This window comes from Pseudorasbora parva, chromosome 4 (assembly GCF_024679245.1).
Source record: "Pseudorasbora parva isolate DD20220531a chromosome 4, ASM2467924v1, whole genome shotgun sequence".
In the NCBI taxonomy this organism is placed as follows: Eukaryota; Metazoa; Chordata; class Actinopteri; order Cypriniformes; family Gobionidae; genus Pseudorasbora; species Pseudorasbora parva.
In genome coordinates, this window is record NC_090175.1 from 24,996,579 (window position 1) to 25,012,525 (window position 15,947).

The 15,947-nt window shown below is 36.8% G+C and overlaps 1 protein-coding gene and 1 long non-coding RNA gene across 2 annotated transcripts in view; one reads left to right on the forward strand and one right to left on the reverse strand.

Moving 5' to 3' along the window:
* LOC137073160 (uncharacterized) overlaps positions 1-15,947 on the reverse strand; it is a 135,458-nt gene that overhangs the window by 66,663 nt on the left and 52,848 nt on the right. The window lies entirely within an intron of this gene.
* si:dkey-27h10.2 (uncharacterized) overlaps positions 1,053-15,947 on the forward strand; it is a 32,213-nt gene continuing 17,318 nt past the window's right edge. Inside the window, exons 1-10 of the mRNA XM_067441374.1 lie at positions 1,053-1,124; positions 1,410-1,616; positions 1,802-1,900; positions 2,256-2,294; positions 2,439-2,477; positions 2,761-2,840; positions 2,982-3,075; positions 3,156-3,239; positions 9,068-9,262; positions 9,456-9,546. Coding sequence (XP_067297475.1) covers positions 1,094-1,124; positions 1,410-1,616; positions 1,802-1,900; positions 2,256-2,294; positions 2,439-2,477; positions 2,761-2,840; positions 2,982-3,075; positions 3,156-3,239; positions 9,068-9,262; positions 9,456-9,508 — 921 coding nt within the window. The 5' untranslated portion in view covers positions 1,053-1,093 and the 3' untranslated portion in view covers positions 9,509-9,546. The remainder of the gene's footprint in view (positions 1,125-1,409; positions 1,617-1,801; positions 1,901-2,255; positions 2,295-2,438; positions 2,478-2,760; positions 2,841-2,981; positions 3,076-3,155; positions 3,240-9,067; positions 9,263-9,455; positions 9,547-15,947) is intronic.

Genomic DNA, 15,947 nt, shown 5'->3' on the forward strand with positions numbered 1-15,947 from the left:
TCACACAAACTGTCGTCATGAGCCACAGGGCTTTTTATGAATGTTGTCTAAGCATGTTTTTTTTTTTTTTTTTGCTCTCATAGAATTGTTACCCATTCACTTGCATTATTTGACTGGCTTAAAAATCTTTTGTGTTCTACTAAAGAAACAAAGACACCTACATGTTGGATGCACTGGGGGTAAGCACATAAACATATAATTTTCATTTTTGGGTGAACTATCCCTTTAATGTACGGAGGAAAACTACATTTAAAGTTGTTTTACACTTATTTTTTTATGCTTGACACCCCCTTTTCGTCTTTGACCCATTTCCACTTCATTCATTTGTCCAGCATTTTGTGAAATACTGGTTATTTCTATTGCAAAAGACCAAAATAGAAAGTATTGAAGTGTAAAGTTTAAGCGCCGTTACCCCATAAAAATGACATCATAAAAAAAGACTGGCATTAAATTTAGAGAAATATCTAAAGTATGATGAAATTACTTCTGAGAGGATGTACTCGCTTAACCAGTGTACCACATATGTTCCTGTATTTCCCTTTTTTTGCTTTACTGCAAACAATAGATTATAACACCTAAGCTTACAAAGCACTGAAAATGTGTATTTCAACCAAATTGTTGTGAATAATTGCAATTAACTTTACTGGCCTAGCTCTCTGTTTGATATAGGTGGCCACCTGATTGCCTGCTATATAAGCTGAAGTAGAATTTTCTCCATTCGGGGAAATGTTTTGTCATTCAGTGTAAATGCAAATTCTCTGTTACACCACCATGTCATCTATTATACTGAATGACAGTATCACTCTATAAATAAAAAAAGTTAGCATCTTATTTATATTACAGATAAATGAGGGATGTTTAGCACTGACAAATGTGTTAACCTTAATAAATATTCATTTTTAAATAGATGAATAATTTAAATATAGCCAATGGGGCTTTACAAAAGTGCACAAGTTCCTTATGTGCCTTTTTTAGGCAACCGTCTGCCGCATCCTGTGGTGGTCATAGAAGTGGAAGTTGCGTGGTTTCAGACTTATCACTTGCTGTCCTGAGGAAGGAACACTCATTTGACTAGATTCTATCATCTCTGAAGATGTGCTCCTCATCACTTCATCTCTTCATTGGTATGTTTAAAGATGTGTATTTCAAAAAAATGTGTTTAACTGCTTAATTTGAGTATAGCTGAAATGGCTCATAGAAAACAAGGAGATATGAGATTTAAATAAGATTACATTTAGCAATCAAATCTATAGACTATTTTCTGTTTCTATTTTTGTTAGCTAAAATGCTTTACATTGTTCATTCAGCTACTATTGTAGATTCAATTGTAATTTATAGATGCAATAATGTGTAAATGAAATAGTTCTGTTCCTCGTGACCTGATCTGACCTTTCTCTGGTACAATGCAGGTGCCCTACTTGTCCTTGCTGTTGAAAATGAGGCCAAAACCACGATGATCAGCAATGAAACCACCACTCTCCTAATTTCGATGTCTATTGACAACACCACCATATTAAATATAACATCAAATGACTTTCTGAACAACTTTACCACTCCAGAGCCCAATGTCTCCCTGTCAAGCACTACGGATGTGAATACGTCAGATTACAAATCAGGTAGCTTTTTCATTTTGCTTGTTTAGATTTTAATCATGTATCTACACACCTAATGCAGCAACATGGTAGGATTGGAAGGAAAACTGTACACCAGTGGTGCTTGCTTCACTGATACATAAATGAGAACCTCTAACTGAAATAAGGTTATATTTGAGTGTCGTTTTTCTTTTCTTTTTGGGCAATAGATTTGCCAACTACTTTTCCCTCAGAACATCCACAGACTGAGAACGTCACCTTAGACGACCCTCGGAAGAATGACCCACAGCCAAGCACAAAAAAGACCCGTAAGAGAGAAAATATTGTGGAATGCAAGCAAAATGATCACAGATTGGGCTTTTCATCATAAAAAAATATCACATTTGATTTCACACAAATAAGCAATGTGAGAATACTGTTTTAATATCCAACTGCAGTCTGAGTCTGAGTCATTCTTACACAGGAAGGAAATGTGTGGCCTAGCAAAGTCTTAAACCTGTCATCACCGGCCAAAATAAATGATTTATATCAACTGCCTAAAACAAACAATGTACTGTAGGAACAAAAGTCTGCTGAATAATAACAGTTAATTAATCCTTTGTCCACCACCATTAGACCATTAACTTGCTATTCACCTTATTTTTATTATTATTATCATTTCAGCAACTCGAGCACCATCAACTGTGGAAAACTATGGAAAAAGTGAGTGATTTTTTTCTCTTTGTTGTCAGTGTTTGTTTATTCATGTTTAATTTCAGTTTACCATCATTAGATCATTAACTTGATATTCACCTATTTACCTTATTATTATTATTATTATTATTATTATTATTATTATTATTGCAGCAACAAAAGCATCAGAAACTGGGAAAAGCTATGGACAAAGTGAGTGATTTCTCTTTATTGTCAGTTTTTGTTTATTCATGTTTAATTTTAGTTTTCTTATTTATTTTTATATAATTGTTATTTGTATTTATATATATATATATATATATATATATATATATATATATATATATATATGTGTGTGTGTGTGTGTGTGTGTGTGTGTGTAATTGTTATTTGATATTATTTAAATACAATTTTTGTATTTAAATAATAATTCTTCTTGATTATTCTTACCATTTATTGTTGTTTTTTTGTTGTTGTTTTTTTTTACTTTCAACAGCTTACATAATTATCCTGATTATTATTGTTGTGTGCATTTCTGGGGTAATCATTTATTGTTGCCTTCAAAAGAAGTCCAGGGTAAGAGATTTTTTCTGTAAATTAACTGAAAACCAATAATAACAGTTAATAGCCTAATTTGTGGCTCCCTGTGCATTTTATATTTTATAATTATTACATTGGATATACAATCTACATACTGATCCTGTTTGTCTAATGCAGAGGTACTCAGTGGACTTGCATCCCAAACAGGAAGATGCTCATATCCCACTCAGCACCGTGGATGCAGAAGTGTTCGACACCACATCTGTCAAAGGTACTAGATATTCCTAACTCTCTATAACTACAGGGATTTCTCTAAATACACTGACCTTGTGTTATACACTGTTCCCAAAGATATGCAAACATTTACTGCTGTTGAGTCCACTGAGCCATTAAAGGACCCTGACCCTGTGAAGGAGAATCCTGAGGGAGGGAAAGGTACGAGACGGGCAACTTATATATTTTTTTCAAATACTGTCTAATAACAACATCTTGAGAGATGCATTATAGGTTAAAAGAATTTCAAGACAAATGTATATAGCGGTTTCATACATTATGGTTTTACAAGAAAAAAAAAGGAAATAAGTATTGAAACAACCGTGTGTGTGTGTGTGTGTGTGTGTGTGTGTGTGTGTGTGTGTGTGTGTGTGTGTGTGTGTGAGAGAGAGAGAGAGAGAGAGAGAGAGAGAGAGAGAGAGAGGAAAAAGCTGCCATGTTTCTGAACTGAAGTACACTACAAAATGTACCTGTATTTATTAAATTAATAAATAAAATGAAATGATATAGAAACTATCGTTCTAAAGTTATAGAGTCATTCATGCTTGTATTCAGCAAGGATGAATTTAAATTTCGAATAAACCTTCTAATAAACAAAGAATCCTGAAAAATATAAATATTATGGTTTCCACACAAATATTAAGCAGCACCATTGATCATAATCAGAAATGTTACTGGAAACCCAAATCATCATATTAGAATGATTTCTGAAGGATCATGCGTCTCTTACTGACCAATAACTTTGAAACTGTACTGAAGTGCCTGAACTCAACCCTATTATGTTTTAAACTACAGCAAAAAATATTTTGTCCATGATCCACAAAGTTCCTTTAGTAAAACCGCTGACAAGCTTAACAAGATCAAGATTTTGTTACAGTAACAGAGAGCTCCACTGGATGGACTTCTAAGACAAGAGTATAGATCTGACAGACTCTTTTCTCAGGAAAGACTATATTTTACACTAATGAAAAAACAGCAATGGGGTCCCACTTTATAGTAAGTGGCTTTAACTACTATGGACTTCACATCAAAATATAAGTGTACTTATCGTGTTCATATTGTGTTGCAAAACACTTTTTCTGCTATTAAGGTGAGAGACTGGTAATGTTAGGTTTGGTTGTATGGGTAGGTTTAAGGGTGGTTAAAAGGGTAACAGTGTCATTACAGATGTAACAGATCCAGTAGATCCAGGCTCTTAAATGTATTACTTTATGCAAACACAATGGACATCAAAAGTCTTAAACCCTTGCAATATCCAAGAACCTTCAACTTCAGCTGTTGCACTGCTTCGTAAGAATCGTTGTGCACAATTCATATAATAAACAAAACAAAAATTGAGGGAGCAAAGATATTTGAGAGTTCAAGCTCTGAACAAAACATATCTTGCATGATATTCTAGTCTTTACTAGCAACCATTATCTCAACTGAGCCTGCTTGGACAAGTTTCAATGCCTATAGCAGTTAGGAAATGACCACTTTTGACCAAAGGCAACTGGTCTTTTTGTCTGATCCCTAAAATCTGGAAGACTCATAACAGAAATAAAGATGACTTTGGCTGTCTGGGTTTGCTCAGAGGAATAAAAGGAACACTGCTTAGATGTGGGCTCATGCTGCTTTTTATTAATCTACTGTCCTGTTCATTCAGTTAATCAAAAGAGTTAATGACAAATAATATAGGTGATTAAAATTATATTAATTTCATAGATTTGTCTGTTTGGTTGCATTATTTATTTATTTATTGTTCAGAGAGAGCTCTTTCCCCAACAATCTATTCAATCTATTGAAAATTGAAGAGTCGGGGTGACAGCAGTTTACTGGAAATAAAGACAACAATGTGTTTCCTCCTCCCTCACAACTTTTGCAACAGGAAATTACACTACTGGCCTAGCAGTCTAGTACTTTGAGGAACCTTAGAAGTTCCCTTCTTAACGGCATTGTAATTTTTTTAGCAGTACAAAAACTTGATTATTTCTTTACACAATATCAACCCTAGAATGGGTTAAAGTGAACCAACATGGTATGCTTTTTAAAAAATATATTTTATAAAAAAAATTATATTCCATGGATTAAAAAAGCACCGCTCTGTGTATTTATAATAGTACATTTAAAACAAACACAGGCTCTTTTTTCCCTTCTTCATGCAGTGAAAGTCCCTATCACTTTATCAAATTGATTAATTTGATGCCAATTACAATATTATCTTTACTTGCGCTTATGATTTAGGCTATGAACACCTTGCAAAATGTTAGACAAGATGATAAAAGTAAAAACAACAAACGCGACTAACAAAAGGGGGCAGTGGGGTTGTTTGCCTACAGCAAGCAGTTGGAATGGCTTAACAGCCCAGCATTACTTCCTATAGTCTCAGTTTCTCTTCAAGCTCCCTGTAATCACAAAATGGTTCTTTTTCCCACCAAAATCCGCCACCTGTCATTGACAAGCTCCACAGGTTCCACTTTAGGAACTAATGGGTTTCAACCCATTTCCTGGCTTTAGCGGCTTTATTTACTGCAACCGCCTCCAGGTCTAAATCAACCACACAGTGGGAGAGAGTGAGAAACAATGAGAGAGGGATAGAAAATGACTATGAAGGGAAAAATATAACAGAAGTGTGCATTGCAATGACATAGTTGCTAATGGTTTTACGATGCCCATGCCCCTTCATCTGGTAAGTGCTGACTTTTCAGCCATACGTCTCTGTTTTTACCACCTGCTCATTTCTCCCACTGCTAATTTTCAAGATTTACTGCACTGAAATGATAGGAACACAAAAGTTGTCAGACCACTAAGGCCAGGTGTTTTGTCTGCAGCGGTGGTTTAGAGTAGTTAGTCTGAGTTGTTGGGGAACCAGTATCCAAGAGTAAAGCTTAAATATGTTTTAGTTCTATTTAGCTCTAGTGTTTTAAACTTTTTTTCATGATACCAAAAATGTTTGATTAACATTATTGAAACTGACACCCTAAAGGATTAGTTCACTTCAAAATGAAAATTTCCTGATATTTTACTCACCCCATCACATCCAAGATGTTCATATCTTTCTTTCTTCAGTCGAAAATAAATTAAAAAAAAAGAATTGAGGAAAACATTCCAGGATTTTTTTTCACATTTTTGTTTTCAATTGCAACCAACTTCCACCTACGTCTAGTGTGACGTTTTCGACTTGATTGTACAATCACTGGCACGTCACAGAGCAGCGCAAGATGAGCAAATGAAGTTAAAAACTATATTATTTATTTTATTTTATTTTTTAAATGACCAAGGTATTTTGAAGTACTGTAATTTTGTGTATGCCTGTATCAGGATCTTTGTGCGCATGTTTCTGATCTGTCAGTCAGTGCAAGTAAGATCGTTTTCGTGGACAAAGGAAAGGGAATATTTTTTGTGAAATCTGTAAAATTGACCAAAATCTTTAACTTTTTTGTTCTTTGCTTGGCGTAAAATGAAGTTATAAATTTCTTCTCAGCAGTATACACTCTTAAAAATAATGGTTCTTATATGGTTCTTTGGCAGGGTGTATGGTTCCATGAAGAACCTTTAATATCCCAAAAACTTTTCCATGGAACAAAAGGTTTTTTTGTAGTGCAAAAAGGTTCTTTAGACTATAAAATAGTTAGAGCTGTCTAATGTCAATCGCTTCTGTGTTTGCATTAACTCCAGGTAAATGAGCTATTCCCATTTTTTTTAAAAATGACTTTGCATTAACGCGTTAATTTTGACAGCCCTAGTTTATTTATTTATTTATACAATTTATTAAGCAAGCAGCTTAAATATAACATCAGCGCTCACCTACCTATTACTTAACATCAGCGCTCACCTACCTATATAATCGCCACAGACCAACGGTAGTTTGAATGTCTTTACTGGCTGGAGCAAACTTTACCAGAAAGTTAGCTTTGGAAAGCTTTTTCAAACTCCTAAAATAACTACTAACTAAGGCCCCGTCCACACAGAGACGCGTATACATTTTGTACAGTATCAGCGTTTCATCCACACAGATCCGGTGTTTTGGAAGCATGAATCTGATATTTGCTGAAAACGACATTCTTGCGTTCTCGTTTGTACAGCCAATCCATATAATTTATGAAAGAGTGATGTCATCACACTACGTCCAACACGGTGAAAGACACAAGGGATACAACTACGAGCACTGGACATGCGCACATCAATATTGCATTTAATCATTTAATTATTATTATTTGCATTTTTGTAAGGGTAGGTTTAGGGTTGGGGTAGGTGTACACTGTAAAAAATTATATGTTCAATAAGTTATGACAACATATGTTTTTACATTGTTTTAACTCATCAAAATAAGTTAAGAAATGTTAAACTTTTTTTTATTAGTTATACAAGATGTAACATTTAGTCATAACTTAAACCAAGTTGATTATACTGCAAAAGTTCAAAATGTGCCTTTTTTTAACAGTGTAGGCGTTAATAAAACATTGTGTTGAGTAGCAAATGTATTTATTGTTATTTTATTGTGAAATTTTGCCTCACCTCTTTCCGCTGCTAAAGCCCTTCTAGCCATAGATATCCATAATAAAGGCAAGATGTCTAACGGCGGAGTCACCATCGTCATCACCGGCGGCCATCTTGTCACAGGCAAGCTTTCTGTCGGGCTCTGTGGAACCTGATGTAAGATCTGTTGTAAGATCTGTACGAACATAAATACTATTATCTCGCTGAAATCTTAACAGATTTACAAATGGTTTGGTTTCTTACAAACGTTATTAACATGGCTACAAATCTGGATGCTTGAACACGTTGAAATTGCAGCTTTTCGTTTAGATAAATGACTTAATCGTGTAGCTTGTGTAAAAAAAAATATATATTCTAGCCGCTATATCTCAGTGCCAGTACTTCACACATTTATTCTGCTTGTTTCCTAAGAAACCACAGGGTCTCAGCCTTCTAAAGAGGTAAGGCATTTGATGGCAGGCAAAATTAGGTGGGAAAAGTGATCTCTGAAGTAGGCACGTTGCAGTGTAGGGGGGAAATCCTAGTAAATTGCGTTTTTGAAGTTAAAATAAACTTAGTTTGCATGTTTTTTATTTTTATTTTATTTTTTTAAATACAAATGATTTTATTATAATAGTGATATTCTTATTATAAAGTGTGTGTGTGTATATATATATATATATATATATATATATATATATATATTGTCCACATTATATTTCACCTGCAGCAGCATTGTGAACTTTTGTAATGACACGTTTGGCCATTAACTTTTAAATGCATCATTATATTTAAACTGCAAACACATGAGGAGAGTCTCTGCATTAAAGACCCACAAATGGCAGATCAACGTGCGGCTACAGTTCTCTCCGATACGGCAGGAGATTAAACTGAATGTGGAAGATTTCAACTTTGACGAATCTGACGATGCCTTACAGGGCAGTTAAACGGTGACGGGATGCACGTAACTAAGCGACAGAGTCCGTTAAAGAATGTAAAGTAGTATGTCCCGAAGCTTGCATACTTTTCTGCTACACACTCAAAAGTATATACCTTTTCTTCACAAAAAGAGTACATACTTTTAGGACGTAGTATAAGTAGGCGAATTGGGACGCAGCATATGTTTCTAGCCACAACACTTCTTCTCTGTTTCTTTTTGAGTATTTGTGTAGCAGAATTACAGCGCCACACACTGGCCTGGCATGCATACTACACCGTTTTGAGTCGGTTTCATTGATCTCGTGTGTGTACGCAGATATTTATTGAAACAAGGGGAAAAAAAGATTGAATTGGGAAAGCTCTGGCTTCGTGTGGACGGGGCCTAAATTTATGTTTTTCAAAATGACGTCACACCAGTGTGTTCTTCAATTTAGCCAGAAGTATATCAAGAATAAGTGTTTTGTGTGATGCAAAAATTATATAGGCTTGCTTTAAACTTGTTTGTGTGACACATCATCCTTTTAGAAACATCCTTTTGAGAACCATTATAAGAATAATTGCCAAAAACTAATTCAAATACATATTCCCTACAGAATCAGTTGATGTTAAACAAGAAAACCAACAGAATTTGTCCAACACCCAGGCCACTGTGATCCCAAAGGATAAAATGGAGGAGCTGACTGTAGTGGATCTGACTGATGTTGAACCAACGATCTCCACTAAGACCTCAATGGAATCCTTAGATGATGCTCTCAATGAAAACAACAGCAACAATACAAGAGCTGAAGGTTAGTGAGAATGTGAGAACTGTCTAATGTCAGTTACACTGTCCATGTTTTGTGGACTGAGAGATTATCTGTATACCATAACAGAGTGTATATATAACAAATATACTATAAACCATTGGCATTATTATTGAGATTATTGGGTTGTATGGATATTCTATCTCTCTCTCTATTTACCATTCCCTCTTTTTTTCAGTCAATGGCAAAGTGCATAAATTCACAGAAATCCCTCTAGATGGTCTACTTTAAAATAAAGCAGCACCTTCACAACATTTTACAAAGATAATGTAAGTGTTTTCCAGTATACCACCACACATGTATATACAGTGCTGTGCTCCATTAGAGAAGTAAAATGAATGATCCCGGTATATTAATATACTGGATTTTTAAAGCAAGTACACCCCATCACACATTCATATCATTGGTCATTCCAATCAAGATGCTTTTTCAACTCATGTATAAATGCATCTCTCATCACATATCCACTGAGCAAAATCACAGATGGCGCTCCAGGTCTCACGTCATCAGACACTTGAGATACCATAGTTTTAATTCTCTCTGTCAGGGAGGTTTTTTTTGCACACCTGTGCCCCAGCAGCATTATTTCTGTTTGCAGCTTCCAGTGAAATTAGTTTCTCTGTTAGCAGCTGATGAGAGACCCTCTTCAGCATTTCAGTACAGGATGCCCCACGGTATGGACAATGGAATGCTGAAGGTGCTTTTATTACTGCAGTCATTCCATGCTTTACAGTGTCCCTCAGAAATGAACATTATCAGCAAAAGAAGTCATACCCTAAATACTAAGACATTGTGAAAAAATTCTGCATCAATGAGACCACTAGTGAAAATGCTACTATTTTTAGTGTTTTGTGACTGTATATTAATTATAATATACATGCATTTTAATATGTAATGATAAAATAGGAGCATTTATTCTAGTTTTGTATTATATATGACATGACATGATATTTAAAAGTTTGGGGTTGGAAAGTTTTTGTTTTGTTTTTAAAATAAGTCTCTTATGCTTAACAAGATTGTGTTTATTTGATCAAAATACCGTAAAAACAGTAATATTCAAATAATATTTATTATTTAAACCAAAAATAATGCAGAATATTTCTGTGGAAACTGACAAAAAAAATTCAGGACTCTCTGATGAATATAAAGTTCAAAAGAACAGCATATTTATGAAGCAGAAAAATTGCATTATAAATGTCTTTACTGTCAGTTATGATTAACTTAAAGGGATAGTTCGCCCCAAAATGAAAATCCATGGCATCCAAGGTGTGTTTGTTTCTTCAGTAGAACACAAATTAAGATGTTTTAACTCCAACTGTTGCAGTGTGTTAGTATGAGAGCTATGAAAGAAAAACAACAACACAGACATATGAATCCATATTAAACCCTGCGAACAGTATTTATATAATTTTTATATGAAAGGTAAATTGATGCCATATAGAATTGTAAGCGTAGGGTAAGATTTGTGAAAGTGTACATAAGATTGCAAGCTTAAATTAAATTTGCATGTGCAAGATAAGTTTTGCAAAGGTGTAAATTGCATTTCAAGTGTAAGAAAAAAATATTTGCAGCATTTTACTGTTATTCATAAGTGTAATTCATGTATTGTGAAACTGCAGATTCATGTTAACACAAAATAAATATGATCTGTATTCTTCTGACTTCCATTTTTCTGCGCTTACCCTTTTGACACATTTCTTTCGCCAAAATACGGCCAAAAGCATTGCACGACTGTGAACATCAATTTGCAAGCGGAAAAAACGGAGTCAAGAACTGCGAAATAGATTGAGCGTGTAAAACCAACCTTTGTGTAAAAAAAAAAAACTGTTGCAAATGTCTAAATGACTTGTTGTGTGCGTAGGGCAAAAAAGGCTCCCGAAATAAACCGATTTGCACAGTTCCGTCTTTCTTTGAGCTGCGCTTACAGTTTTGGCACGATTTTATCACTGACTGAGTTTATCAAGCGCGAGGAGGAAGGCGGGTCCACCTTCTTCTGGAGCCAATCAAATGAGCTGCTCGATTTACTCTTATCTGATTGGTTCAACCAAGTTGGTTCAAACCTCAGACGCCAGAACACATCTTTATCTTCATTTTACTTTTAATGCACAAATACATATAAATGTATTTGTGCATTAAAAGTATCTATCTATCTATCTCCTCAGAGAAGTGATAGCGAGGAGAAAGGCTACCTTAAGGGTCAGATTACCAACTCCAGTGGTTCGAAGGGGGCCTCAACCAGCCCTTCAAGAACCACTGCCAGGTCCCAGGCCGGGACTCTGGGATGAGCCGCAGGCCTCAACCTCCTAGCCCCACAAAGGAACCGTACAAACAAGTGTTGCCTACCCAGCGGGCCCCCATCTAAAGGCGAGTGGAAAGCCCCTATGGCAGCCCAAGCCTGCAGTCTCCCTCTCATTTACTGAAGCTTTCACGCCTCGATCGCCCCCCGGTGGCCGGTCCCAGTATAGCCGCCGCTCTGTGTTTTCTAATGGACGCAAGGCAAACTAAATAATAAAATTTCACTTCAAAAAATGTTCCCCAAAGTTAGTTTATGTCATTGAAGGCAGTTATCATCACGATGATTTCATTTCAGGTGTTCGTTTTAAAAATACGTTTACTTTGAGTTAGTTATTTGATGCTATAAAAACGGGGGGTGTGACGTCATGATTGACAGCTGAGACTGACGGCTTCTCTGAGTGAAGTTGTCACTGAGGCACTAACGGACTTTTTTCGAAATTTTTGGGAGCAGATTGGAGCTTTAGCTTTAATTTCTACATTTCCATAACTGTTTATTTCACACCAACATAATTAATTGTTCTGCATCTGCGAGAGTGTGGACGGGCTTTTGATATCGCGATTGTACTTCCTGCTGTAATTCCTGCGCTCTACTGCGCAACACCGGTCCCGAAATCGCTACTGCGCAGACTCGGTCCCAAGATGTCAGCGCCGTGCACCCCCGCCTGAAAGCTTCAAATCTGCCAAGCGGAAATGGATGATGTCGAGTCGTCCATATTTTTTTACGGTCTATGTGGCAGCCACGTACACCTTCAGAGTGGATGGGGTCAGACCGGCGGAGAAACGGTCTTGGAGGAACTCCAGCACTGAGGCCACGGTGCAGTTAACTGGGTCCACCCTCCGTTCTCAACACCAGCTAGAAGACATTCCACTTAAGGCTATACAGTTTCCTCGTAGAGGGAGCCCTAGAGCTGAGAATGGCCCCAGGATCTACGCCGCCGCGCTGCCTCGACAGACGCGGGACCGGATCCACGGGGCTCGCAAGCCTGGCCGCTCTCAGTAAACACGGCCAGCCGTGAGCGCAGCACCCGCCAATCCTGAGCGTGCTGCGCCCCGAGACACTCCACACACAGCTGGTATGTGTCCGAGCCCGTAATGAAGCACGGGCACGGGTGCACACACCGTCTAAATTGCTCGCTTGCCATGCTTTCTCAGGATATTGGTGACAGATAACAGAAAATAGACAAACAATATCAACACAGAGCGTCTCGCTTAAGAGCAAAGACTGTCTATTGTTTGGGGCGGCGCCTTCTTATAGCTTCCACATATGCCGTCACCTACTATGTCATGACGTTGCACCAATCGGATTGGTGGCTGATTTCATTCATACTTCAGAGCCGTCACGCTGGGGGCGTTCCCCAGTGTGTTGTCACTCGACGACGCAGTGCGAGTTCCCTCGATAAAGGGAACTGTTCCTATTGACATGCATTATATGACTGGCACACTGCAACAGTTGGAGTTAAAAATCTTAATTTGTGTTCGACTAAAGAAAAAAAGACATCAAATTTTCATTTTTGGGTGAAAAGGCCCTTTATGCATCCTTATTGAAATAAATGTATTCTATTCATTTATAACAAATTAAAATAAAAAACATTTGCACAGTGTAGATAAATACACGCACACAGAAATACATATTATACATATTAGAACATGCACAGGCTATCCACGGATGAACTATAATTAGCAGAAAATAAGGAAAAGTTAAAAAAAAAAAAAAGCAACAGCAAAAAAAATCAAAGGGAGGAAACCTCTTATTCATTCCAGCTGGTTTGGAACTGATGGGCAGGTTGGAGACATGAACTTGAAAGAGGTCATGTTCTTCCACCCCCATAGATAACAGCTAATGACAATGACTGCTCATAAAGCAGTATAATTAGCCACAGCCCAAGGACTATTATATAGGGTATTATTTTCCAGTAAGAGGGTATGCTTTCATGTGCTCTCCGGTCATTGTTGGAGGCTCTGTTTCCAGGTTTTGGGACCACATAGGGCTCTCGTAAATGCTTTAGCTGTACCTGTGCTCTTTTTATTTCACTTTATGGTGCTTTGTCTACTCAACAGAGAGAAATAAAAACTTGGTGGCAGACTATGTATGCTCTGGCACATTATCAACTACTTTTAAAGACAAATGGTTAGTAACAGTATATAACATTGACGGACTCTGGATTTAAACAACAGAAAAATCCTAAAACTGCTTTAGGAGTGGTCTGTCCAATACTTTCTAATGACAAAGAAGCCAAGTCAATGCTAGATTTACAATAACAATCTGACACTTGCCTGGGCCTGAACAGTATTAGACACTGTGCTTTGGTGTGGAACTAATGTGTGTTTGCAGATGTACACATGCAGTTATTGACTGCCAGCATTTTGATGTGGATATCGCATCACCTGGCCAGGTGTAACTTGTGATGAGTGGGAGAAACTCAGAACTGTACCAGGTGGTGCCTTCTGGCTTGAGCCGAACCCTGCAATCTTTCATGTAATCTTATCCAAGTAGTACATTTTTGCACAATTGTACAACTTTTGCTCAGCAATTGCAACATGAACGGAAAAATGTTTTTTTGCCATATCTGAAAGTGTTGGTGAGGTAATTGTTCTAAAGAGAATTTTAGGTCATTATCAAAGTTTGGTTCTTTAGTTGGTGTTCAGTGCCAGTTTTTTGTTTCCATGGTTACATTGATACATTATGGTTTAGAATAACCACAGGTTTGACACATCGGGATGTCCGTGTTTGTATGTACACAAACACTGATGACTATTTTGTGGTAAGTGAAAAATCCATATTTGGACAGTCATTAAAAGGCAGTGTTGCAAAGTGGAAATGAATGTGGCAACAGCTGAGTGTTCTTATAGACTTCCTCTATGCACTTTAGACCAAGTAGAGAAAAGTCAAAGTTCCAAAAAATGTATTCTGTAATCATATTCTCACCCTTGTGTCATCTACATTAATATATATGTATTACTACTCTTACCGATACTGCTTATCGGTCCAGTACTTTAACGGTATTCTTATCGGTACTTTAAAAAAAAAAAAAAAAATTATATATATATATATATATATATATATAATTTTTTTTTTTTTTTTAAATATATATATTCATTTATACACACACACACAATTAACAAAAATACACAGCCTACACATGCAGTGCTTTCATTTCAGGAAGAATTCTAGTAATCAAATGTAAAATAACACTGCATAGTTTATCATAAATAGCCAAAATAATGCTTATTAAAGCTGAAGTTATTCATTCAAGAGCTGTGAGTGATTTTCTCTTTACATTTGGTTGTTTAATTCGCAGTAATTCGTCAGCATGTTTATTTATACTGCTGCCTCTTTAAGACAGATGTGCAGATCTATAGGCGACTGATAATAGGCAGATGCACTACATTTTCTCCCGACTAGATCCATAATAACTACGTCCATTTTAGACACAAACTGTGTTGTGTTTAAGAGACTCTCCAAGCTGGTCATTTTGACATAGATGTTTGTGTACATTTGATCGTTTAGACCGAGTGTGAAACCGAAAGTGTAATTTGCTCGTCTCGTTGCGGGCTGTTTCAGAGCGCGCGTCAACTTGGGAACAATCTCTTGCGCACATTTTTGTGCATTTAATCGCTTGTTTTATTTTGAAACGCGTCCCACAATTTACCAACAGTAGCTAGACTGTATTTTACAACAATCACTGATTGTCCTGATTCTGTCATTACGTTTGAGTTTTAGAGAGAAATGGCAGCGTAGGCTACTGCTGCAAAGGGAATTAAGTTGCGCTAGACATAAATATTAAAATGATAATCTTTGGAAGCCAAAATCTAAAATAAAATCAGACTATCACAGCTCTAAAGTATAACCAGGCTATGTTTGAATGTTTATTTCTGTCCTCGGCTGTTGTTTGCGCCGCATGCTCTCTCTCTCTCTCTCTCTCTCTCTCTCTCTCTCTCTCTCTCTCTCTCTCTCTCTCTCTCTCTCTCTCTCTCTCTCTCTCTCTCACACACATGGCAGTTGCTTCAATTCATTTAGGGGTGTGGTCTCAAGACAATCTTCTAAAGAAAGAAAGGTGATTTAAGCAATTTTGAGCGTGGCATGGTTGTTGGTGCCAGACGTGCCGGTCTGAGTATTTCACAATCTAGTCAGTTACTGGGATTTTCACGCACAACCATTTCTAGGGTTTACAAAGAATGGTGTGAAAAATGAAAAACATCCAGTATGCGGCAGTCCTGTGGGAGAAAATGCCTTGTTGATGCTAGAGGTCAGAGGAGAATGGGCCGACGGATTCAAGCTGATAGAAGAACAACTTTGACTGAAATAACCACTTGTTACAACCGAGGTATGCAGCAAAGAATTTGTGAAGCCACAACACGCACAACCTTGAGGCGG